The 23,342-nt window shown below is 52.1% G+C and overlaps 1 protein-coding gene across 7 annotated transcripts; it reads left to right on the forward strand.

Annotated features, from left to right (window-relative positions):
- Positions 1-595: 595 nt before the first annotated feature.
- Positions 596-15,560, forward strand: Rnf44 (ring finger protein 44). 7 transcript variants are annotated; one of them, XM_052727926.1, is made up of 11 exons: positions 596-727; positions 10,057-10,207; positions 10,398-10,587; positions 10,958-11,125; positions 11,532-11,708; positions 11,798-11,959; positions 12,052-12,185; positions 12,428-12,515; positions 12,596-12,717; positions 12,794-12,893; positions 13,010-15,560. In XM_052727926.1, the coding sequence occupies exons 2-11, from the start codon at positions 10,101-10,103 to the stop codon at positions 13,070-13,072; spliced, it is 1,311 nt and encodes a 436-aa protein (XP_052583886.1). In that variant the 5' UTR covers positions 596-727; positions 10,057-10,100; the 3' UTR covers positions 13,073-15,560. The 7 variants fall into 7 exon arrangements, with proteins under 7 accessions (XP_052583886.1, XP_052583889.1, XP_052583888.1 ...); XM_052727929.1 differs by having other exon boundaries at positions 11,535-11,708; XM_052727928.1 differs by lacking the exon at positions 596-727 and adding an exon at positions 6,117-6,411.
- The last annotated feature ends 7,782 nt before the right edge of the window (positions 15,561-23,342 follow it).

Below are 23,342 nucleotides of genomic sequence, written 5' to 3' on the forward strand. Positions count from 1 at the left end.
GGCTCTACCCAGTCCTGTCGTATCTGGTGTCTGTGTCCTTTGAAGTGTCCTTGAAAGACCATAGAGTCGTATTTAACGTATTTTACAAAAGAGGAAATAGAGGCGGCTCTCATGCCGGGTCACAGGGGCACTGAGGGCGAGGGCTCCCAAGTGCTTCGCCCGCGCCTCTCCGGCCGCACGCCCCGCCTCCCCACCCCCACCCCCGGTCCGCGATGGTGCGGCCGGATAGGCCCATTGTGCGCCGCAGGGGGAGCAGACGTTCAGCTTGGGCATTTCGCCGGCGCCGAGGGGGCGTGTCCAGATTCGTCCTTCCCCGCTCCGCGTTGGTGAGGCCCGACCAGCCCATTGCGCACACCAAGCAGGGAGTTCAGCGAGGGGGCGTGTCCGGACGCCCCGCCCAATTCCTCTCCCTAACCGCGATGGTATGGCCCGACGGGCCCATTGCATGCAAGTGAGGCGGGGCGTGACATACAGCTCGGGCGCGTTGCACCTGCGATCCCAGGAAAGAAGCGTGCAGACGCCCCGCCCCTATACCCCCTGTCCGCGATGGTGCGGCCCGACAAGCCCATCGCCAGCTTTAGGGAGGGGGAGGTACGGAGCAGGGTCCACTGCGGGAGCAGGGGGAGGGCCGCGGCCGGCGGCTTCCGAGCCGCAGCCGGAGCGGGACCGGGCTTCTCTGGGAGCAGCGCCACCGCCTAGTGGGGGTGGAGCCCAGCGGTGGCCCCAGGTAACTACCGGGCGCGGGCTGCTGTGGACGCGGCGGGAGGTGCGGGCGCTTCGGTGAGGCCTCGCCGGCCCCAGTCGTCGCTGCGGCCGTCCGCTCGGTCCAAGTGCTAGGGCGCCCGGCTGGACGAGTTTCTGCGAGCTCTGCGCTCGGCTGGTGGAGCTCCAGCGAGGATCCTGTGGCCCCGTGTGGGTCCCTAACATTTCACCCTTCAGCAGCAAGAGTGGCTGGAGGTCCTGGTAACAGCACTAACCCGGGGCCATCACTGCATTCGTGATGTTCGAACCCCGAGGGATCGATAGTCGGTTTGCATCTTGCCCAGTAGAAAAGCGTTTCCTGTCGGCGCCCCACTAGGCTTGAGTGGAGTTGGTGCTGGGGGCCAGGGAGGAAACAAATTGGCGAGTGGGTGGTCGAAACTGCACTCCTGTAACCCCGAGTTCTCTTCTCAGTGGTGTAATGCTCTCCTATCCTACCGCAGACTGAGCGATTGCAGTGGTGAGGTGCATGCAGTGTAGGGAGGGGTGAATGAGAAAAAAGCCCCCCAGCATACACCCAAGGTTCACACACCCCACTGCAGACATAACCAGGGAATCACACCGCCAGTTGCATATCCATTGAGAGCCACCTAGGGAGGTAAGTACTGGTACTCTCCTGCAATGTTAACCTCTGGACAAATAGCCTCAGGGAGGATAGGGAAGCCCTCAAGGTCACAGAGCCCCTGACAGCCAAAGTAGCCTGCATTAGTGTAGTCCTGTCTTAGTTACATTCAGCAGGTGAACAGTGCCTCAGTTATTAGTGTTGTCATTGACCCCATTTTACAGATGAGAGCCTAAGATGAAGACAACTCACCCAGTGTCAGAGCTGGACCCAGAGTGATGCTCTCAGGAGCACAAGACCCAGAACAAGCTACACGGACCCACACTCTGCTCCTTGCTCATCTGCACAAATGATCAGTTATTTGGAGAGGCAAAGCTGGGATTCATCCTTGCCCAAAGCAGATGTAGAACAGGGCCTGTCCACTCTGCCTGGTGTACTAGGCTCTGGGCTCTAGTCTGATGCTTGGTGGTATTTTGAGAGGTCCAGGTCCCAAGCTGGCCAAGGTGTACTGTGTCCCAAGGTCCCAATTGCATGTTTCCTTAGTTCTGGGAAGGTTGTTGTGTCCTGCCTCTATGGAGGAAGATTTGAGGCGCCAAGGAAGAAAGGAATGGAATACTTCCTCACTCAGGAGAAGGGAGGCAACCCATCTTCAGGCTCTGATAATAGGTGGGAACCCTGACTTAGGAAAGAGTGCTGGCACCTTCTTCCTGCTGCTGCTGGCCAGAGCTCTGCTCGTGTGCAGAAGAGGCCAGAGGAGGAAGCTGGAACGCAGCAGCAAGTGCTCTCCAGCTCTCATCTGCCACCTCAAGCCATCTGCTAGGTCCTGAGCCTCTCTGTGGTCTTCTTATGCCCCAGGAACATCTATGCTTTGGATCATTTCGAAGTCTCGGGGATGTGTAAGGGCCATCTTTCACCTCAATCACCTCTTCTGTGAAGTTGAGTGAACACTGGCATCTAGCTCTTAGCTCACTGTGAGACAGTCAGGGTGAGCCACCTGAGGACTGGATACAGAGCCTTTCAGTGCTTATTGGAACTGAGGCAGCTTTCTGCAACCCACTGGGCCACCCTTCTGGGTTCTGTGGTGAGGGCAATTACTTCCTCTCTCTGAGTAAACAGTACCTGACTGCTGGGGGATAGGCTGTCATAAAAGGCACACAATAGGTATGAGGGCCACACCCCACAGGGGATGAGCTGTGATGAGGGAGAGGCACAGAGGGATCCCAGAGGTTTTGAAGAATAGTCCAGATTGCTGGCTTCTGTTGAAAACTTAGGAAACTTGGTAAAATTCTCCTCTCCTCTGCTCATACAGTTTTGCATGTGGCCAGGAAAGAGCTTCAGGTTTGGAGGTATTTGGGGCATCTGTTCCTGGGGAAAGACTGACTGTGGGATTCCAGGGCCAGGCCCAGACTGAGTAGATCAGCGACAGGATCCTGTATGGGAAAGGGTGGAAAAGGGATTTCCTGGCCAAGTAGGGACAACCCAGAGTATCTTTGGGCATTTGGCCCAGTGGGAGCCAGGTCCCAGATGAGTCTGGTCCCTGCCACAAACTGCAAGATGGCCACATGGAGATAGTCCCACCTGCAGCATGGCCATGGTTCTGTTGGGTCCAGGAAGCCAGAACAAACCTGACAGGCTAGGAAAGGCACAAGGAATGTCTGGCTATGTCTAGAGCTTGACAGAGAATCTGCCGAATGTGGGAAGGTGATGTTGAAGACATTAGGCAGATAAAATGATACATGGGCCAGACATGGGTTTAAAAGCCTATAACTGGATTGTGAATGGAAGGTAGGTTTTTGTTTCTGTGTGTGTGTGCGAGCCCATGCTGTCTGTTTTGTGAGTGCACATGAGTGCTGATGTGTGAAGGCATGAGTTCAACCCAGGTTGTCATTCCTTAGGCCCTGTCCATCCTTTTGAAAGTCAGGGTTTGGAGCTAACCAACTAGTCTTGACTGGCTGGCTGGGAGACAGGGACCCACCTGTCTCCGTGTATCTTTTTATGTGTTGTGGGGATTGAACTCAGGTCCTCAAACTTGCCTGGCAGGCACTTTAGTGACAGCTATCTCTGTAAGTCTCTGGGGGGGTGGTTTTCTGAGGGAAGAAAGTAGAAGTCTGTGCTTGGGCAAGTCACTTCACTGCTGTGGCTCTCAGATCCTCACACGTACATTGAGGCCACATTTGTAGTAAAGGCTGGATTTCGGTGCACTCAAAACGATGAACCCCTTCAGCCAGGAGGGGATATTGAGTGAGACAGTGACTGTGACAGGGTTTTATGGATTAGTGGCACAAAGTGAAGGTCAGGGTCAGCTCATCCCCCTGTAAGAGAGGAGTGGGAGTGGAGCCTTGAAGAGCAGGAAGGAGGAATTGATTTATAGAAAGAGAAGGCGCCTCCAACGAGGAGGGCCAGGCACAGCTGGCCAGAGGACATCATTGTGGTGCAGGAAGGGCTTAGAAGATGTGAGCCCGAAGAGTGATGTGGTGAGCTTACTAAGTGCACCTCCAAGGCCAGTGTACACTCGGTGGCAGTAAGGAGCCACTGCAGGCTCCTCCTGTAGAAGTGGGCAAGGGTTTGGATGTAGGTATCTTTGAACATGGGCAGGATTTTCTAGTTGCTTGTGATTAATAGAGACAAGGAAGAATTGATAAGGAGCAAACAAAGATCATTGGTCATGTCCACATCTAAGTTCACACACATTTGTAGAGTGGAATTCCAAGTTACATCTATACCACTGCATCATTAACTTGATCTCTTGTTGCTTAGAAATCTGCAAATTGCCCCCAGGTACCATCTTGTCACCTTGTTACTGGCTATACATCCATAGTGCAATTAGTTGGTCTAAAGGACATTCTGAGCCAAAAATTGTTCCCCCAGTTTCCTTCTGGATTCTTTCCATTAGCTACCTTTCCTGAAGACATATTTTCATTCTAAGAGAATGAAAGTTTTAATGCCTTAAGATCGGGCTTATAGCCAGGCGGTGGTGGTGCACGCCTTTAATCCCAGCACTCGGGAGGCAGAGCCAGGAGGATCTCTGTGAGTTTGAGGCCAGCCTGGGCTACCAAGTGAGTTCCAGAAAAGGCACAAAGCTACACAGAGAAACCCTGTCTCGAAAAACCAAAAAAAAAAAAAGATCGGGCTTATAAAGTACTGGAGCGGTAGCTCAGCAGTTAAGAGCACTTGCTGCCCTTCCAGAGGACCAGGGTTCAATTCCCAGCACCTACATCAGTTGACTCATAACTACCTGTAACTCCAGTTCCAAGGGGCCCAATATCTCTTCCGGACTCTACAGGCAGTGAGTGCACAGGGTGTACAAACTCAGACATACACTCACACATATACATGAAATCTTTTAAAAATAGACCTAAGAGCCAGGCAGTGGTGGCACACGCCTTTAATCCCAGCACTTGGGAGGCAGAGGCAGGCGGATCTCTGTGAGTTCGAGGCCAGTCTGGTGTACAGAGTGAGTTCCAGGACAGGCTCCAAAACTACAGAGAAACCATGTCCCCCCCCCCCCCCCCCAAAAAAGGCTATGTCCTTAGCACTCAGGGGTCAGAGCCTGGTGGATCTCTGCGAGTTCAAGGTCAGCCTGTTCTACAGAGCAAGATCCAGGACAGGCATCAAAACATTGTCTTGAAAAAAATTTTTTAAAAAAATAGACCTAAGATATATTCTTTTATGGTTTTCAGCAGGTTGTACTGTCTAGAATTTGTTTGTTTGTATTTTGAGACAGGATTTCTCTATGTAGTCCTGGCTATCCTGGAATCCAATCCATGGACCAGGCTGGCTTTGAACTCAGAGATCTGCCTGCCTCTGCCTCCCAAGTGCTGGGATTAAAGGCGTTCGCCACCACCGCCCCAACTCTGTCTAGAATCTTTTAAAGCACATATACAGTTATCAAAATTTAAAAATCTAAACCAGGAGAAGTGGTGTATGCTTGCTTGTATTCCCAGCACTTGGGAGGTAGAGGCAAGAGGATCAGGAGTTTGAGGGTAGGCTGAGATATATGAGACTGTGTCTAAAAACAAATAATAGAAACTTAAAATCTGCCTTCCTGAGCAGGTGCACCTTGATAATTTCTGTATCCTTTCAGAAATACTATGTGCAGCTACAATATTCAGTTGAAATTGATAATACTGTTACTTCTTGTTCAGCAAATTGGTTTCATTTTTTTTTTTTTAAATATTTGAGAGTATGGGATATATCCACTAAGTACACAGTGTACCGGATCCTGTAGCCTGCACATAGGTTTAACAGATGTTGCCATTTTGTTCTGACATCTTGTTCTGGGTTGGTGGGTGTTGGAGGAGTCCAGTTACTACAGACTATCCTAGTAGACATAGTGCTTTAGATAATTCTGATGATCTGTTCATGTAGTCGATGCACCCCACTTTGTTGGTCTGGGAGACATCCTAAGGAGACCGAGGCTCTGCTTCAGCTTGGGTTTACATCTCTGTTCCCTCTCTCGCTTCAGCTGTTAATTGGGTGTGTGACACTTTTGTTGTTTTTTGAAGACAGGGTGTTAGTGGCCTTGGCTGTCCTGGAACTCGGTATGTAGAACAGGCTGGCCTCGAACTCACGGAGATCCTCCAGTCCTGTGTGTGTGGTTCTCCTGTCTGGTACTGCTTGTCATACTCCTAGACTCACAGGGGTTGGAAGGCGTAGAAAACTAAAGTGTCTAAAATGCAGAAACTTCCCTGGGCTTGGTACAGCCAGTTCTTCCGACATCAGCTGAACTAGGGCTTCCCCTTCCCCCCCCACCCCCCCCCACCCCCCTGCCTCGCTGGGGGCGGGGTGGCGAAATGTTTCTGTGACGTCAACATACGCAGGACCAATCCCCCTGCCCAGGAGACGTTAAGTCGTTTGCATGGGGTGTCGGTCATTGGTCTCTCGGGCCACCTGGGCTGTCGCCGCTTTTTAAAGGCGCCGCGTAACGGAACAGAAAACAGGAGAGACGAGAGGCGCGGTGGGCTATGAGGTCATCGCGGGCCTGCAGGGCTTGGGGTGACGTCACCTCCGGGAAGCGTGCCGGCCGGGGCTGAGGGCGGTCCTCTCACCTCGGCTGCATGCGAGGCTGCGGTCCCCGCGGCCCTAAGAAGGTAACCGTGCCATCTTAATGCGCGCCGTGGTCCCACACTCGGGGGTGCCCCGTCCTTCACCTGCCACCCGGCTCTGGGGGCCTTGAAGTATGAGGTGGGGGCGAGGAGGCTTTTTTAACCGGGCTTCCAAGATGGCGGCCCGCTAGTCACGTGCCGCCCGCAGAGCGCGATTGGCCGGCGCGGCGTCGAGGGGCGGGGCCCGAGGGGCGGGGCGGGCGCCGGCTCTTGCGGCTGCTGTTTGCTTTGAGCGTCCTGGCGCGCCCCCGCGAGCCGCCTCCCGCGCTGCGCGTTCCCGCCGCTCCGAATGTTGTGAATCAAACGTGGGGCTGGTTCCATCCGGCCGCCGCGGACAGTTCTTAAAGGGCCAGCCCGCCGGATCGCACAGCTGCGTCCTGCGCCGCCCTTCTCTCGTGTCCGTGCCGGGGAGGCGGAAGACAGAGCAGGCTCGGGAAGGAGCCGGCGCTCCACCATCCGCACCCCGCATCGCGAACAAAGGAGCCCGCGTGTTGTCGGACGGCTGCCGGTGAGTCGGGCCAGGCCCCTAACTTCGGACCCGCACCCCGGAACGGTGGTTCCCTCGGGGACTCGCTGTGGTTTGCCGGCTTCGTGGGCATAGATCCTGGGCTGCCGGGGTGGGGGCGACGGCGGTGAGGCCCCCGGGCCAGGTGCTGCCTGGGGCTACCTAGACTCGGCCAGGCCACCCCTCTGCGGAGCTGAGCGCTGCGGTGGAGGGGAAGGAGCCACCCCCTCCCCCTGCAGCCGCCACTTCCTTTGTTGTTGCTTTTGTCTCACGCCGAGCACATGGTCCGGGATCCTCGGTTCTTAAAGTCACAGCGCTCTAGTCCTTGCGCTGCTGCCTGGCCCCGTCCCTCAGTGTTCCTCCGAGTGCGGCACTAAGGAGTAAGAGGGGGTCAACGGAGTCTCTCCTGGGACAGGTGTGCGAGCTTCGGCCCCGTCCCCAGGGAGGGGTGGCTTTGGAAGATTGCTGGAACCCCACTGCCTGCGTCTGGCCTGCTTTAGGGAGGAGCCTGATCCTGGAGGACTTTGTTTTCCTCCCCCACTAATGTGAACACCTGGTTTCTTGTCTCTGGCATTTTAGGGGTGCCCTGGGGAGATTTCACCCCCGTTTTAATTTGTTACAACTGAGGCTTAGCGAAAACTAAAGGAGTTCTTTAACCAAGGTCACCCAGGGAGTCTAAGCTGGCCAAGGTGTGGTGGTCCCACCCTCAACTCCCTCAGCGGTCTTAATACAAGTTGGGAAGCTCCTCTTTAGAGTGGGAGTTGGGCGAGCAAGTAGGGAGGGGGGGAGGTTTTCTTCCCGCCTGAGCCTGTTCTTGGTCTTGGAGTCTCACTTTGCTGGTCTGCTACAAGGGAGCATCTTTTTTTTTTTGCAAACAGACTCTATGCCAGGGTCAGATACGTGCTTGGAACACTGTACTGACAGGGTTGTGGACTCATGGGGGCAAGATAGGACTTAGGGCAGCTTACACAAACTTCTTAGTTCTTAGTACAGTGAAAGAGGTGTGCAAAAAGCATTGTTACTGGTTGACCTTGAGTGTGTCGCTAGATCCAGCTCAGTCTCTTGCACGTCTCCAGGACAGCTACTCACAGATACTAAGAGACTCACCATGTCCTGTGTGACTCTAGAAGTTGTCTGTGGTTTTTTTCCTCTGACCACTGTTATCATTGAGAGGGGACTAGGACTTGTGGAGCCTGGGTCTAGGGAACCAGCCAGGACCAATTCTGTCCTCCGTGGTCTAGAGCAACTCCTCTTGGGGCTTCAGTAACTGAAATGGGTGTGTCCCCCTTTACCACTTTTGTTCCTAGTAGGAGTTACAGAATCACCTTTCCCTTCTGGGGTACGCAGCTAGGGCAGCATGCTTCTCTGACCTTCAACACTTACTGTACCTCATGTCTGCCTAGTGTTGGAGTGCAGGATAGCGGGTCTTTATTTTCTAGTAATGGTCATTCACACTACCTCTGGCATTCACTTTAAGGACTGATTCTTCTGTTAGCTTTAGAGTGGCCATTGATGGTTCCCTGGGAGATCATTCTTAGGTTGTTCCCATTTTTACAGAGGAGGAATCTGAGGTTCAGGGACCGGAAGCCATGGACCTAAGACCCTGACAAGAATTTGGGGGTGTTGTTTGTTAGGGGTGATGCTGTTCCCTTGGGCACTATCACCCACTAAATGTCCTCTGTCTGCTGGTTTGGGGTGGGTTACTCCTGGCCCTTGTTTGTAGCTAGCGTGGAATCCGGAAGTGTGTCAGGATATCTATAGTTGGCCCAGCCAGGGGTCACAAAGCCAGTCACCAGTGACAGCCAGATGCAGAGTGTGGACAGGGTCTGGGGAAAGGAGGACACGTGCTCCCTCCCCTTCTAGCCTTCCTTGGAGACCAGGATTTGTGGGTAGGAATTTATAATCTCCCAGTGTTCCCTCACTAGCAACAGCCTGTCATCACTACCACACTGTGTGCTTTACACACTTCTGTGGTGGGCTTTCTTCAGTGAATCCCACCCTTGTTGAGTACCAGGCTTGTGGCCTTGGCCAGGCACCCCTTGGGTAATGTGGAGAGGGCATTCTGTGCAGCCTTGAAGCGTCTTGGGTAAAGGAAATGGTTCTTCTGATGTTAGCTGGAATGATTGAGGTGCTTAACTGACCTTCTTCCCTTGCTGTGTTAGCAGGTAGCAACATTTGGAACTGGACATGAGGCACACATAGGTTTGTTGGTTGAGAAAGAGTAGAAAGGCCTCCTTACGGCAGTGATGGCAGAGAACTGGCCCAGACTCTTCAGTGTGTCAGGGCCTGATGGGGTTTCAGAGTGGTCCTTTCCAGGACTTCATCCTGACTCTGAGTTAGGAGATGAGAGCACCCTCCCCACTTAACCCTAAAGAGGAGACCTGCCCTGACCCATTCCTGCCCATCTTCCTCTCAGATTCATCCTTCTTCAAAGAGCTCTGCTTCCTACATTGGGGTCTACATGGGGTCCCAGAGCAAAGACACTGATGCATGCCAGGCCCAGCATGCTACCAGTGGCAAGTTTCTTTCCTAGGCCCTGTGAAGCCTTGAGGTGGCCTTCACTATAGCAGCAGGATGTGTAGATAGGCTTGAAGTTGCCCTATTTCCTAGCTGAACACGTATGTGGGACCTAGAGCAGTGAGTCTCTTCTGCCGAGCCTACTAACACCTTTCCTTAATTAATGGGTGGCGTCACAGCTGAGTGTGCACCAAGGTGAAGGGCTGGGGAGAGAGAATGGTGTCTGACCTTAGACCAAAAGTTTCCAAGGATGGAAATGGGTCAGACCATCTTACCTAGCCCTTGAGAGTGAGCCCCAGGTCTTTTTGAAGTTCCTCTTTCCAACTACATAAAAGGGGAACCTGGAGCTCCCAAGAGCCCCATCTGCCTAGAGGCCAAGATGTAGCCAGGGGTGAGGCAAAGGAAGCTTCTTCCAGCCTGAGCCTCTCTGGAGCCAGCTGGCCCTTAAGCACACTGGTCTGGTCTCTGAATTTATGGTGTCCTAAGATTTGATCCCACTTCACAGAGCAGAAGGCTCAGTCTAGTCTGTTAACCCTGGACCCCAGCTCCAGAGGAGGACCTCTCTGGGTTTTTCTATCCCTCTATGTCTTTCTCTACTTGCCTCCTAGGGTTGTGAGCCCCGGCCCAGCCCCTCCACCTCCCTGCTCCCCTGATGAGACCATGGACTCTGGCAGTGACTAAGTGGCCACCCTCTGCCCCTGTGCATCACTGGCAATTCTCTACAAGACCTAGCAGCAGTCCAGGCCAGCTCTGGGGAAGGTAGGAAGAAGTCTCCATCCCTAGTTCAAGGGTAGCCATCTTGACTGGGTTCAGGGACAGAGGAGTGGGCCCCAGGGCCCTGAGCTATCTATCTTGGCTTCCTAGTGTGGGTTATGACCCTGGCTTCCCTCCCTGCATTATAAATGAGTGGTGCTCCTCTGTCCTGTTGGGGCTCCTCTGTGTGGTACAGCCTTGGCCACGCGGGGCCCCTGGCCAGCCCACCTGCCCAGGATGAGCACTTACCCTCCCAGCAGCTGCTGCCCCAGTCATCACCCCTCTCTGTAGAGGAGCACCGGGCCTCAGCTCCTGCCGGCAGGAGCCCACGAATGCTGCACCCAGGCACCCAGCAGAGCCCGTTCATGGTTGATCTCCACGAACAGGTAGGTAGGACAACTCTTAGACCACCCTGCCCCCCAGCTTCTGTCAAACGGGTCTAAGAAGCAGAGGCAGCAAAGCTGATTGTCTGTTGCTGTACTTAGCGTGTTAGTCCCTTGATACGGGTAAAGGGAGGGTCTTCTCTGAGGGGCCTACTGTCAAGGATTCATTAGGACACCAGTTCTGCCCAACAGGACTTTTTTGTATTTTGAGACAGGGTCTCACTATGTAACCCTGGCTGACCTGGAACTTCTGTGTAGACCAGGCTGGCTTCATGTCCCAGAGACCTTCCTGGCCTCCCACAGGACTCTTTCTCTGAAGATTGCTCTTATAGCCAGGCTTCCTCCCTAGAGTTCCCTGGTGCTCTCTCCACAGGTGCACCAGGGACCTGTCCCTCTGTCCTACACAGTCACCACAGTGACCACCCAAGGCTTCCCCTTGCCTACAAGCCAACACATCCCTGGCTGCAGTGCCCAGCAGCTCCCAGCATGCTCCGTGATGTTCAGTGGGCAGCACTACCCCCTCTGCTGCCTCCCACCTCCGGTGAGTGAATGCTTTCTTCTCGCACCCCAGGTGCATGCCACACTCTCCATCCCAGCAGGTATGAGCACAGGCACCCTTGGGAACTGAGCTAGATGCCTGTGCAGGCTGTCAGTGTACTACTAACTTGGCCTTCTGGCCACGGCCCAGAGCAGCATGTTTGTGTTCCCACAGAGGTGTGAGGCAGCTTAGAGGTCAGGGACCTTTCCGTAACAAAGCTCCTGCCGCATGCATTGGCAGAGGCCCTGCAGTGGAGGCTGTGGGGTGGCATCCTACCTTGGCAGCCTAGGACAAGAATGGGACTTGGAGCTGCTGTAGCTCCTGGGTTTGTGTGTACAGTGAGAACCTTTAGCTGGGTGCTGTTCCCTGGCCTCGTGGCACATAGGCCAGCTTCTTTGCCCTCTCTCAGCAGCTGATCCAGGCGTGTGCCATGCAACAACTCCCTGTGCCCTACCACACCTACCCCCACCTCATCTCCAGTGACCACTACATTCTTCACCCCCCGCCACCGGCCCCACCGCCCCAACCTACCCACATGGCTCCTCTTGGTCAGTTTGTATCCCTGCAGACCCAGCACCCACGTATGGTGAGTTTGGGGAGTTGAGGGGGGGTGCGGAGTGGAAAGGCAGGGATGTGGTTGTCAGCCGCTGGCTGACTTGTCCCTTCCCCTTCCAGCCCCTGCAGCGACTGGATAATGAGATGGACCTTCGAGGGGACCAGCACCCCATAGGTAGCTTCACTTACTCCACCTCTGCCACTGGCCCGGCCTTGTCACCCTCGGTGCCCCTTCACTACCTGCCCCATGAACCATTGCACCAGGAGCTGTCCTTCGGTGTGGTAAGTGCCAACCCTGTCCCTCTAGCCAGGCTTAGGGCAGTGAGCAGTCAGGCCTGCTAGCTCACCTACTACATCTGTTTCTCTGCCCACAGCCGTATTCCCACATGATGCCACGAAGACTGAGCACACAAAGATACCGTCTACAGCAGCCGCTGCCGCCGCCGCCACCGCCACCGCCGCCACCACCACCACCGTCTTATTACCCAAGCTTCCTACCCTACTTCCTGTAAGTGCCAGCACAGAGCCATTAGGCCTTGTTTTCTCGGGCCCCCCACAGCTCTAGTGGCCCACACCACACATAGCAGTCGTCCCTGCCTCTCTTCTGGTGTGCTTGAACAAACCCCAGGATCCTGATGTGAGCCATGCAGAGCTCTGCAGACAGGGGGGGGGGGGGGGGGGGGGGGGGGGGGGGGCTGGTGCTTTGCACCATCTCCCTCTGCTGACCTGCACTCTGGGGCTCCTCTCTAGTTCAATGCTGCCAATGTCGCCGACCACCATGGGCCCCACCATCAGCCTGGATCTGGATGTGGATGACGTGGAGATGGAGAACTATGAGGTCTGTGGTACCTGTGCTGGGAGGTGGGGTTTGGGAGACCTCCAGCTGAGGTGCTGCTGACCTCCCTTGCCTGGCTCTAGGCCCTCCTGAACCTGGCTGAGCGGCTGGGAGATGCCAAGCCCCGAGGCCTCACCAAAGCAGACATAGAGCAGCTGCCGTCATACCGCTTTAACCCTGACAACCATCAGTCGGAGCAGACCCTGTGAGTGTCCTACCCAGACCCCCGGGAGGGGGCTCTGCCGTCAGGGTGGGGGTGACACTGTGCTCCTCCTCCTCAGGTGTGTGGTCTGCTTCAGTGACTTTGAGGTGCGGCAGCTGCTCCGAGTCCTTCCCTGCAACCATGAGTTCCATGCCAAGTGTGTCGACAAGTGGTTGAAGGTGAGGTGGCCCTCACTCCAGGGAGCCCCGTCTGCGGGCGTGGAGAGTTTATCCCAGTCAAATAGGTGGGGGGCGGGAGGTCAGAGTGAGGTCTGATGTATGGCTGTTCCTCCCAGGCTAACCGGACCTGTCCCATTTGCCGGGCCGATGCCTCCGAGGTGCCCAGGGAGGCTGAGTGAGGCTCCTTCAGCCACCCACAAGAACCCTGCCCAGAGCTCCGGAAATGGGTGGGGGGAGGCAGGGAGTGGCCCAGGGAGACCTGTAAGGGAGGCCCAGGCCTGTCTCAGCGTTCTCACCTGCAACTCCAGAGCTGGTGCCAGGGTCAGCCCTGGAGAAGCCCCTGCAATAAGCCCCTGCGTTTGCCAAGCTCCAAAGACTCCTTCCCCAAACTGCCTGCCTGCCTGCCCGTCCGTCCGTCCGTCCGTCCTTCAGCCCGCCTGCCCGCCATGGAGCTGCCTGAGTGTCCCCAACTCAGTCTGCCTCTTATTTGCCCTTGGGTCCTTCTTCCTGCTGGCTCTGGGAGGCAGGAGTCCATTCCCCAAGTGTGGTGGCTGGTGTGATTCCCCACCCCCCAAAATGGGCAAAGGAGTAGCCACCCTGGGTCAACCAGTCTCTTGTACGGAAGTGAAGTAGTCCCTGCACAGGTGGTAGGTACTACCACGTCTGTGGGCAGATAGTAGCCGGAGACCATTTCCTAAGTCCCAGATCTGAGTCCTGTTTGATTCCAGACAGACTTGGGCAGTCGGCTCTTCTCCACTGCTGCGCAGTGTGGGTCCGACTCCTCCGGACCCTCACCCCAGGCGCAGCGTTCCAGCCCACCCCCAGGCTGGAAGGTGTACCCAGCCAGGCTCTTGGAGCAGTGGGATGGGGCTCCAAGCTGGACACATTAGGTTCTGCAGGAGCCAAGCCACGATCTGGGCATGTCCTGTGTTTCTGGTGGCTGCCCCTCCACCAGTGACAATGTCAGACCAGTGCTCGGACTTCTCCCCTCTGTCGTTTTGCATGAATGTGAGGAACAGCAGTTTTTTGTTTATTCATTTGGCCCAAAAATTGCGTGGAGGGGGTGTGGATATTTAGAGGTGTTTGGTGGGTTTTTCGTTTTGTTTGGTGGGGGGTTTTTTTGTTTTTGTTTTTTTGGGGGGGTCTTTTTGGTTTTTTTTTTGCTTTTTTTTGTTTGTTTTTTGGTTGGTTGGTTGATTTTGGGGGTTTTGTTTTGTTTTTTTTTGTTTTAATTTTTCTTCTTTGGTTTAAAGGAGTAGGGTGAGGGCATAGGGACCAACCGGGACCAAACGCCCAGGGGGCAGAGAAAGGTCGGGTTGTGCCGCACCAGGCCTCCAAATGACTGTGCGGCTAGAAGTCACAGGGCAGGGTTGGGGGTCTGTGCTCAGCTGATAACTGCCACGCACTGTACTGCACATGTCCCTAGAGCCTACCGGGACCATTTGCTTTTCAGGGCATTCCTCCAGCCAGGGGCTGTCGCCCACCTGCCTGGTTGAGTCTCCTCCTAGGAATCCCATGAGGACAGAGATCAGGGAGGGCGTGAACCTCCACCTGGGGGCCCTCCCAGCCTGATCCCTGCCCTCCAAGGTCTAGAGGAGGCCGAGCTCCCTACTCCCCTTTCAAGTCCCATTCCTTTCCTTCCCCCACCAGGGGTTGCTGCCCTGAGTGAACGAACCGCGTGTGGGGCCGGCACATCCTAGCAGGCAGCCATTGGCGCCTGCTGCCTCAGGGATGCTCCAACCACCCTCGTTCTCATGCGGCAGCCCTGGCTCCCTGCCTCCCACCCCAGCCTGCCAGGGGCCCATTGGCCTGGTCCCACCCCACAAGAACCCAAAGTCTTACTGTATATAACTCCAGGTGATGTTTCTATATTTATAGCAGTGTTGAAAATCCACGTTTTACACAGAGAACCACCTTATCCAGCCCCGTCCCTTCCTCACCCCAACAAAAGGTTTCCAAACCCTTGTGGTTCCTGGGGCAACAGAATTGACTCGTGGGTTGTGTCGGCTGCAGTGATGATTCCAGCAAGCAGCTGCTGGGGGGAACACACCTTTTTTAAATCATTTAAGGAAGATTTATCAAACAATTACTTCGGATGTTTGTGATTTGCCGACCTTGCTGTAGATGCCATGTTACCAATGATTTCCTGTGGTGGGGGCTTGGCATTGTTTACTCTTTATTTACCAACTTCTGGCCTAGGCATGACAGTGGGCACCTTCCCCCAGCATTGCTGGGCCCAGCGCCTGTGTTCTGTTAGAAAGGTTTTTATATATATATCTCTATATATATATAATTACACACATATATATAAACACATGTGATTTGGGGGCCCTGTTCCTTGCACATCTTACAGTTACCTCATTTTTCCCATGTATGTATTTGAAAAAATGCTAATATATAGAGAAAATGGTTCTTAAAGCTTAAATGTGTGGTTTTTTCCATCCCATTGGACTCACATTGGTTTGTAGCATTTAACATAACTAGTATGTTGTATTATATATGTGTATACGGATTGAAATTTTTAACAGATTTGTACTTTTTTTAAAATGAAAGTTGCTAGTTCTGCTTGACCAAGTAGTGCAATCATTATTTTTTTTAATATTGTTGCTGATTTCAGAGGGATATTCACTAATAAATGTATGATGTATACAAGTGCTGCCCAAGCCACCTCTGGCTGCTCGTGTGTTCTTCCCGTGAGAAGTGAAAATTGAGAGTGCCTGGGGGGCTGCTGCTGCAGCCAGTCACAGAAGACATAGTTCCCTGCTCTGCAACCATGAAGTTCGTCAACACTGACCAGAAACAACTGTCTCACGGGAAATTAGATGCTATTGGCAGTTTACAAGAGTCCATCTAACTAGTGGAGGAGAGATCGTTAGTGGTCCTGACTTGTGACTCACATAGCCCATGCTAGCCTCAGATGGCTGTGGAGTGAACTGGAGCCCCTTGCTCCCGTCTCCCACGTGCTTGGTGTTTTTGAGACAGTCTTGCTGTCTGGCCCTGGGTGGGCTCAGATTTGTGACAGTTGTGCTTCAGCCGCTCCAGGTGCTGGGATTGTAGGTGTGTCGTCACACAGGTCCTGACATTGAGATTCTGAGGTAGTGGGCATGTAGTTTAGTGATAGAGTGTGTTAGCTACCCTAGTATGTGCCAAGCTCTGGGCCTCATCCCCAGCACAGTGGAAAAACTAAATTCTGAGGTAAGTTGTTACGACTGGATTGGGATTCAGCCCTGCCTTCCAATTCTGGCATTTCTCCAGAGGAAAACCACTATTGCTCAGGTACTCCTTTTAGTCATTGGACGGCTCTGGTTAGAGATCAGACCTGAGCAGTTCAGTTCTTCAGCAGCATGATTGGCCAGGCCACACCCCCAGAGAGACCTGTGCACCCCTTGCCTTTGCCCCCTGCCCCAAAGGGGCTTCATTTCCATGCTGACAGTGGATGTAGGGGTGAGCATGTCAGAAAACATGCTCTGCAGGGCGGTAGGCTGGTACCTGGGGGCCTTGTGTGGTGCCACTGACCAGAGAGCTCTGGTCAGGTCCTTCTCATGTGATCTTGGGGTCATTTCCAAGTTGGGGGACAGGATCAGCTGAGGTGTTCCTGTAATCTATTTCAGAAGTCCATTGGAAGCATTACAGTTTATAAAGGATAAGGGTTCTGATAATGTAAGTTCAATCAGCTCCCATTCAAGGGCACAGCAATCTGGATTGCATGGTTTAACTGGGCCTTGTGCCGACATGCTGTAAATCTCTAGGAGCTGATTCTTAGCTGATTCTACATGTCCTGTATTTGCTTTGGCTTTGACTGCACACTGTGAGGCACACTGGGACATGGTAGCTTCTTTGTTGGCAGCAGCTGCGTTCCCATGGCCCTAGAGCCATGAAAATTGAAAGTGGAAGTTTGTGAGCTCTTCAGGACTGCAGAAAGCCCAAAGAAAAATCATAAATTATATCAAAACAGTTCACCTCTCATTCACAAAAACTGAAGCTCAATGAGCTGGGAAGAAATGTCATCAGAAGGCTCAGACAGCTGAATCCACCTAGCTGAAAGCCTGCATGCTTCAAGAACCTGTCACACTGCTGAGCAGCAGCAGGAAGTCCCAGGGAAACAGACAAGAAAGGGGAACATCTGGATTTGTAGCCAAGCTAATGAAAACCAGTGAAGAAAACGCATCTGAAAGACTTCTGACAGTTCAACAGGCCACGGGGTACAAGGTCAGCACAATTGTGTAAGCTGAGTGGTGGTTTGTGCCCACCAGCCACTCTAGAAAGAGAATGACTCCTTGAGCCCAGCAATTGGGGCAAATAAGACCATTTAGCAATTCGAGTTACAATTTAATGCAACTTAATCAAAATTTCAGGAAATTTTTGGCTTTTTCTGAAATATGAAAATAACAAAGACCTAGAGAGCAGCTGAAACAGCTTTGCAAAATAAGAATAAAGTGGGAAGAGTCTGCCCGACGGTGATGTTCCAGACCGTAGCTGCATCCACAGGACCATGTGATTGGTCCAACAAGATGGCTGGCTCCACAGGTGAAACTTGATGACTTGTGCTTGATCCTCAGGACTCACACAGTGGAAAGAAAGAACTCTTCAAGTTGTCCTCTGACCTCCACATTGTGCCATGGTTCCCTCCCTCTCTCTCTCTCTCTCTCTCTCTCTCTCTCTCTCTCTCTCCTCTCTCTCTCTCTCTCTCTCTCTCTCTCTCACACACACACACACACACACACACAGGAATGTAAAAAGGCAACACGGGCTGGGCGATGGTGACACACGCCTTTAATCCCAGCACTCGGGAGGCAGAGCCAGGTGGATCTCTGTGAGTTCGAGGCCAGCCTGGTCTACAGAGCGAGATCCAGGACAGAGGGTGCCTGGACTGGTCTACTCTGGTGACCAGTCTAGCTAATAACCTAGCTGTCATCATAGAGCCTTTGTCCAGTGACTGATGGAGGCAGATGCAGAGATCCACGGCCAGGCACTAGGCTGAGCTCCAGGAATCCAATTGATGAGAGAGAGGAGAGATACCACAGGTGAGGGACATGGAGATCATGATGGGAGGACGTGCAGAGATGACCGGCCACACTAGTGGAAGCCCGTGAACTGTGGACTGGTGGCTGTGGAGTCCCCATGGGACTGGACTAGGCCCTTTGGATATGGAAGACAGTTGTTTGGCTCAAACTGTTTGGGGGGCACCCAGGCAGGGGGATCAGGATCTGTCCCTGGTGCATGGGCAGGCTTCTGGGAATCCGGTGCCTGTGGTGTGACGCCTTGCACAGCCTTGGTGCAGTGGGAAGGGGCTTGTACCTGCCTAGGCTCAGTGTGCTGGGCTCTGCTGACTTCCCATGGAGACCTTGATTTGGGGGATGTGGGAATGCGCAGGGGCTTGGGAGAGAGGGCTGGGGGGGGGAGGATGGGGGATCTGTGGGTGGTATGTGAAGTGAGTAGAAAATTTCTTAATAAAGAAAAATGAAGAAAAGAAAAAGAAACACACACACAAAGGCAACACGACAGATTATTATAGATTATGGAACAAAAGAATCCGAAAGTTGTGGCTGGAGAGATGGCTCAGTCTTTTAGAGTATAGGCTGCTCTTACAAAGGACCCAAATTTGATTCCCAGCACCCACATGGAGACTCAATGAAATGTCTCTCTCCAGTCCCAGGAGTGTCCTCTTCTGGCCTCTGCAGGTGCCAGATGTCCACATGCATGGTGCACAGACATACCCACAGTCAAAACCAAAAAGTTTTGTGTGTTTTTAGACAGTCTCACTGTGTCACCCTGGTGGCCTGTTACTGTTTAGATCAGGCTGGCCTCAAACTCACAGAGATCCGCTTGTCTCTGCCTCTGGAGTGCTGGGATTAAAGGAGGCATGAAAACAACAACAACAAAACCACCCAAAAGTCAGTCTATACAATTACAGTTGGCTTTACTAAGAGCTACATTTCACAGTTTATACAACAACAGTAAACACAGAGTGGATTTAAGGGTAAAGATAAAACTTGAAAACTAGAAAAATTTGTAGAAACTGCCAGATCTAGGGCTAGGCAAAGTAGTTTTGACTGTTACATAAAAATCATTTCATAGCCCAGCCTGGGCTACCAAGTGAGTTCCAGGAAAGGCGCAAAGCTACACAGAGAAACCCTGTCTCGAAAAAAAAAAAAAAAAAAAAAAAAAAAAAAAAAAAAAAAAAATCATTTCATAATATCAGCCAGTAATTGGATACTGTCAAAATGGAAAAAAAAAAAAGCAACAACCTGCAAACCACATATCTGACAAAGGGTTCATTTCTCATATAAAAGCAGAAGTTTGCCAGGCAGTGGTGGCTTAATCCCAGCACTCAGGAGGCAGAGGTAGGCGGATCTCTGAGTTCAGCCAGCCTTGTCTACAGAGTGAGTTCTAGGACAGCCAGGGCTACAGAGAAACCTTGTCTTTTTGTTTGTTTGTTTTTGTTTTTGTTTTTGTTTTGTTTTCTCTGTGTAGTTTTGGAGCCTGTCCTGGATCTCACTCTGTAGACCAGGCTGGCCTCGAACTCACAGAGATCTACCTGCCTCTGCCTCCCAAGTGCTGGGATTAAAGGCGTACACCACCACTGCCTGGCTTTTTTTTTTTTTTTGGTGTTTCAAGTCAGGGTTTCAGCCGGTCGGTTGTGGCGCATGCCTTTATTCCCAGCACTCGGGAAGTAGAGGCAGTCGAATCTCTGAAGAGTTCAAGGCCCATTTGGTCTACAGAGTGAGTTCTAAGACAGCCAGTACTCTTATGCAGAGAAATCCTGTCTTGAAAAAACAAACAAACAAAACTTTTGAAAGTTATAGATTGTACCAATGTTGATTTTCTGGGTGGTTTGGTTTTGGTTTTAGTGTAGGGATGCAAACATAGGGCTTCTTGCATTTTAATGCTCTCCCAGCAAGCTGCAGAGCATCCTTAACCTCCCAGCCTACCAGGTTCCATCAGAGAGGAACTAGGTACACACCAGATCCTTTTGAACTATTTTTGCAATCCCTATAGTCCTAAGGTTATTTTGACATAAAAAGTTGAGGAGGCCGAGTGGTGGCGGCCCACACCTTTAATCCCAGCACTTGGGAGGCAGAGCCGGGTGGATCTCTGTGAGTTTGAGGCCAGCCTGGGCTACAGAGCGAGATCCAGGACAGGCACCAAAACCACACAGAGAATCCCTGTCTTGAAAAACAAAAAACAAACAAACAAACAAAAAAAAAGTTGAGATCTGGCATGGTGGCTACCCTTGCAGTCACCCATTTGGAAAGGTAGCGAGGGAGACTGAAGCGACTTTGAGGCCAGGCTGGGCGGCATAATGAGCTGGTTTTCAAAAGCAAATAGCCTGTGGGAAACTGTAAAGACCTTCGGCAACAGGGCAAACTGGAACTACCGCTTTACGCTTTACGGTATGACATGGGCTTTTGGTTACTTCCTCTCAGAAGCTCTGCCTGCTTGCTCCTGTTGTATCTGGTCCGTGGTGAGAGCATCCACTGTCCTGTGAGTTCAACCTGTACCTTGGCAGGAAAAACATTTGAAGTTCTTGGGCCACAAAGATCATATAAAAGCCTAGGCATTCTATGAGGGAAATTTGATTACCCTAACTCCTGGGGCTGTCTACTGAGTGCTTGGCATATCATTTGTGTCAAATTTATTCAACAGAACTAGCTGACTTCTGCTTCAAGCCAACCCAGGCACAAAATTCTTTCTTCCAGAAGCCGGGTTCTGAATCAGAGGTTAAAATAAACAGGCAACAGCTGTTCCGAATGAAGGACGGGCACCTGTATGAGGAGGGAGGCGCTTCGGACGGGTATTATTAGTCTCCCTGTTGCATCTGTTCCTCCACAGCCTAAGAAATGTCTTATTTCCACCCGGAGAAACTGGGGACCAGACAGCCTGGTTCTGTGACTGACCAAGAACGAGGACAGACCTATGCCCCAGGCTTGTCCTAAGAGTGAATCGAGGCCCTGATCTGGTTAGCCTACTCTCGCTGTCCCAAGACTCCTCCACACAGGAAGCAAAAAGCCTCGGCCCTTTGAGGAGCCTGGGGTAGGTCAGTCTTTTATTTTTCTTGAATGGGGAGACGACGGTTTCCACTCATTTCAGAGGAAGGCAGAGGGGCCCAGTGTGGTGGTGCCCGGGAGCCTTCCTGCAGCTCCTCACGGGTGCAGGCAGTATCGGGACAGCACCCCGACCCCCTCTTCCTTTTCTCAGTCCCTGCCTCTCCTCTCTTCCTACCCCACTCCCAAATCCTTCCGATTTCCCCTGTGCTCCGCCGAGGACGCCGCACACCTGTGAGCGTCTGTGGCCCTGCCAGGGGACCCATCATTGGACCTTCTGTTCAGGATTTGTTCTCGGAAACAAGGTCTTGCTGTGTACTCCTGGCTGGCTTGATGCTGGCTGTGTTGCCCAGGCTGTTCTCCATTCTCAGCAATCCTGCCTCGGCCTCCAGAGTGCTGGAATCACAGACATGTGCCACCAAGTCCATCCTTTCTCTTCTTGACTGTAAACCAGCCTTCCTTAATTCCCACACAGGAAAAGGAGCTCAATTTGCCTAAGATCACAACCAACCAGAGGCGTAGGAGGGATTCCGCCCCAGGTATTTCTCACAGCTCTCTTACACAGATTTAACACTTTGATGCCTTTCCTACTAGTGCGCATGTGCCTCTCCCAAGCCTGGTTCCAATGGCGTCTCCCTCCAACCAAGTCTGCTGGCTCCCACAACACACCTGCAGAGGGCGCTCCTGTCACCATGGCTCCTGCTGAAAAGTACCTGTGTTCGACCTAGAGCCATCACATGCACCATAATCCCAGACCCCTAGTAAAAAAGGACAATGCAGACATTTTCAGAATACACATATTGAATAAGCAAGCATCTTTAAATGAGTGAGCTGCTCAGAGAGAAAGCACTTGGGAAGTTGACCAAATTCCGGGACCCCAACAATCCCTTTAACACAGGTTCTGGCCTCCTCAGTGGCCCAGGTGAAATGAGCAGTTATTTACCCAATGACAATTATCACTATTGTTTTATTTGGGGTATGATAATGTGGCAAGCTGAGATAAATCTCAGGTCTCTGCTGTTTCTGTCCGAGATAAGGGCTCTGATAAAGAAGTGCATTTTGGGAAAGCCCCTCAAAACAAGACAGCTTGTGCCTGGACAGCTTTCAGTACAATGACAGCACCCACATGCAGGTTGCCTGCATGTTAGCTGCATCTGCTGAACAAACACACATTTACTTTTGCACAGGTATAAATGCTTTCTGTGATATTTAACCGCAGCATATCCACAGGAAAAAAAGTTGAAAGTTAACTAGGGATGTAACTCAGAAAGCTTCCTGATATGTAGAGAGTCTTGAGTTCAATTCACATACGATGCTTTGTTTTGTTTTGTTTTTTGTTTTTTGAATTTTTTATTACGTATACAGTGTTCTGTCCGCATGTATTCCTACTTGCCAGAGGAGGGCACCAGATCTCATTATTAGATGGTTGTGAGCTACCATGTGGTTGCTGAGAATTGAACTCAGGACCTCAGGAAGAGCAGCCAGTGCTCTTAACCTCTGAGCCATCTCTGTAGCTAGAGTTTTCCTGCCTAGCCCACAGTCAGGACAAATCTCTCTCACCCGCCAGTCCCACAGCCTCTCAAACCCAACCAAGTAAACACAGAGACTTATATTGGTTACAAACTGTATGGCCGTGGCAGGCTTCTTGCTAACTGTTCTTACAGCTTAAATTAATCCATTTCCATTAATCTATACCTTGCCACGTGGCTCGTGGCTTACCGGCATCTTCACATGCTGTTTCTCATCATGGCGGCTGGCAGTGTCTCTCTGACTCAGCCTTCCACTTCCCAGCTTTATTCTTCTCCTTGTCCCACCTACACTTCCTGCCTGGCCACTGGCCAATCAGTGATTTATTTATTGACCAATCAGCAACACACTTGACATACAGACCATCCCACAGCACATCTCTCCAGCGCCCCCCTTTTTTTAAATTTTATTTATTTATATTTTATGGGCATTGGTGTTTTGCCCTCATGTATATCTGTGTGAGGGTGTCAGATTCCCTGCAACAGGAATTACAGTTGTAAGCTGCCATGTGGTTGCTGGGAATTGAATCCGGGTCCCCTGGAAGAGCAGCCAGTGCTCTTAACCACTGAGCCATCTCTCCAGCCCCTCACATAGGATGTTTAAAAAAAAAAAAAGGCAGGATGGCACACATCTAGTCCTAGTGAGACCAGCCTGCAGCCTGAGAGAAGCTTGTAGCTGGTTGTGGAAACTATATGTTAAGGAGTGAGTCTATGTGGGAACTTTTGAGAAGGCAAGGTTGAAGCATTGTGAGGAAGAAAACACCAAACATTTCTAGAGAGAAGAAAGTCAGTTGGTTCAAAAGATGTCCTGGTTAGTTTTCATGTCAACTTCACATATCCTAGAGCTGGGTGGAAAGAGGGAACCTCCACTGAAGAAT

This window comes from Peromyscus californicus, unplaced genomic scaffold (assembly GCF_007827085.1).
Source record: "Peromyscus californicus insignis strain IS unplaced genomic scaffold, ASM782708v3 Scaffold_8__1_contigs__length_139910024, whole genome shotgun sequence".
NCBI lineage: Eukaryota > Metazoa > Chordata > Mammalia > Rodentia > Cricetidae > Peromyscus > Peromyscus californicus.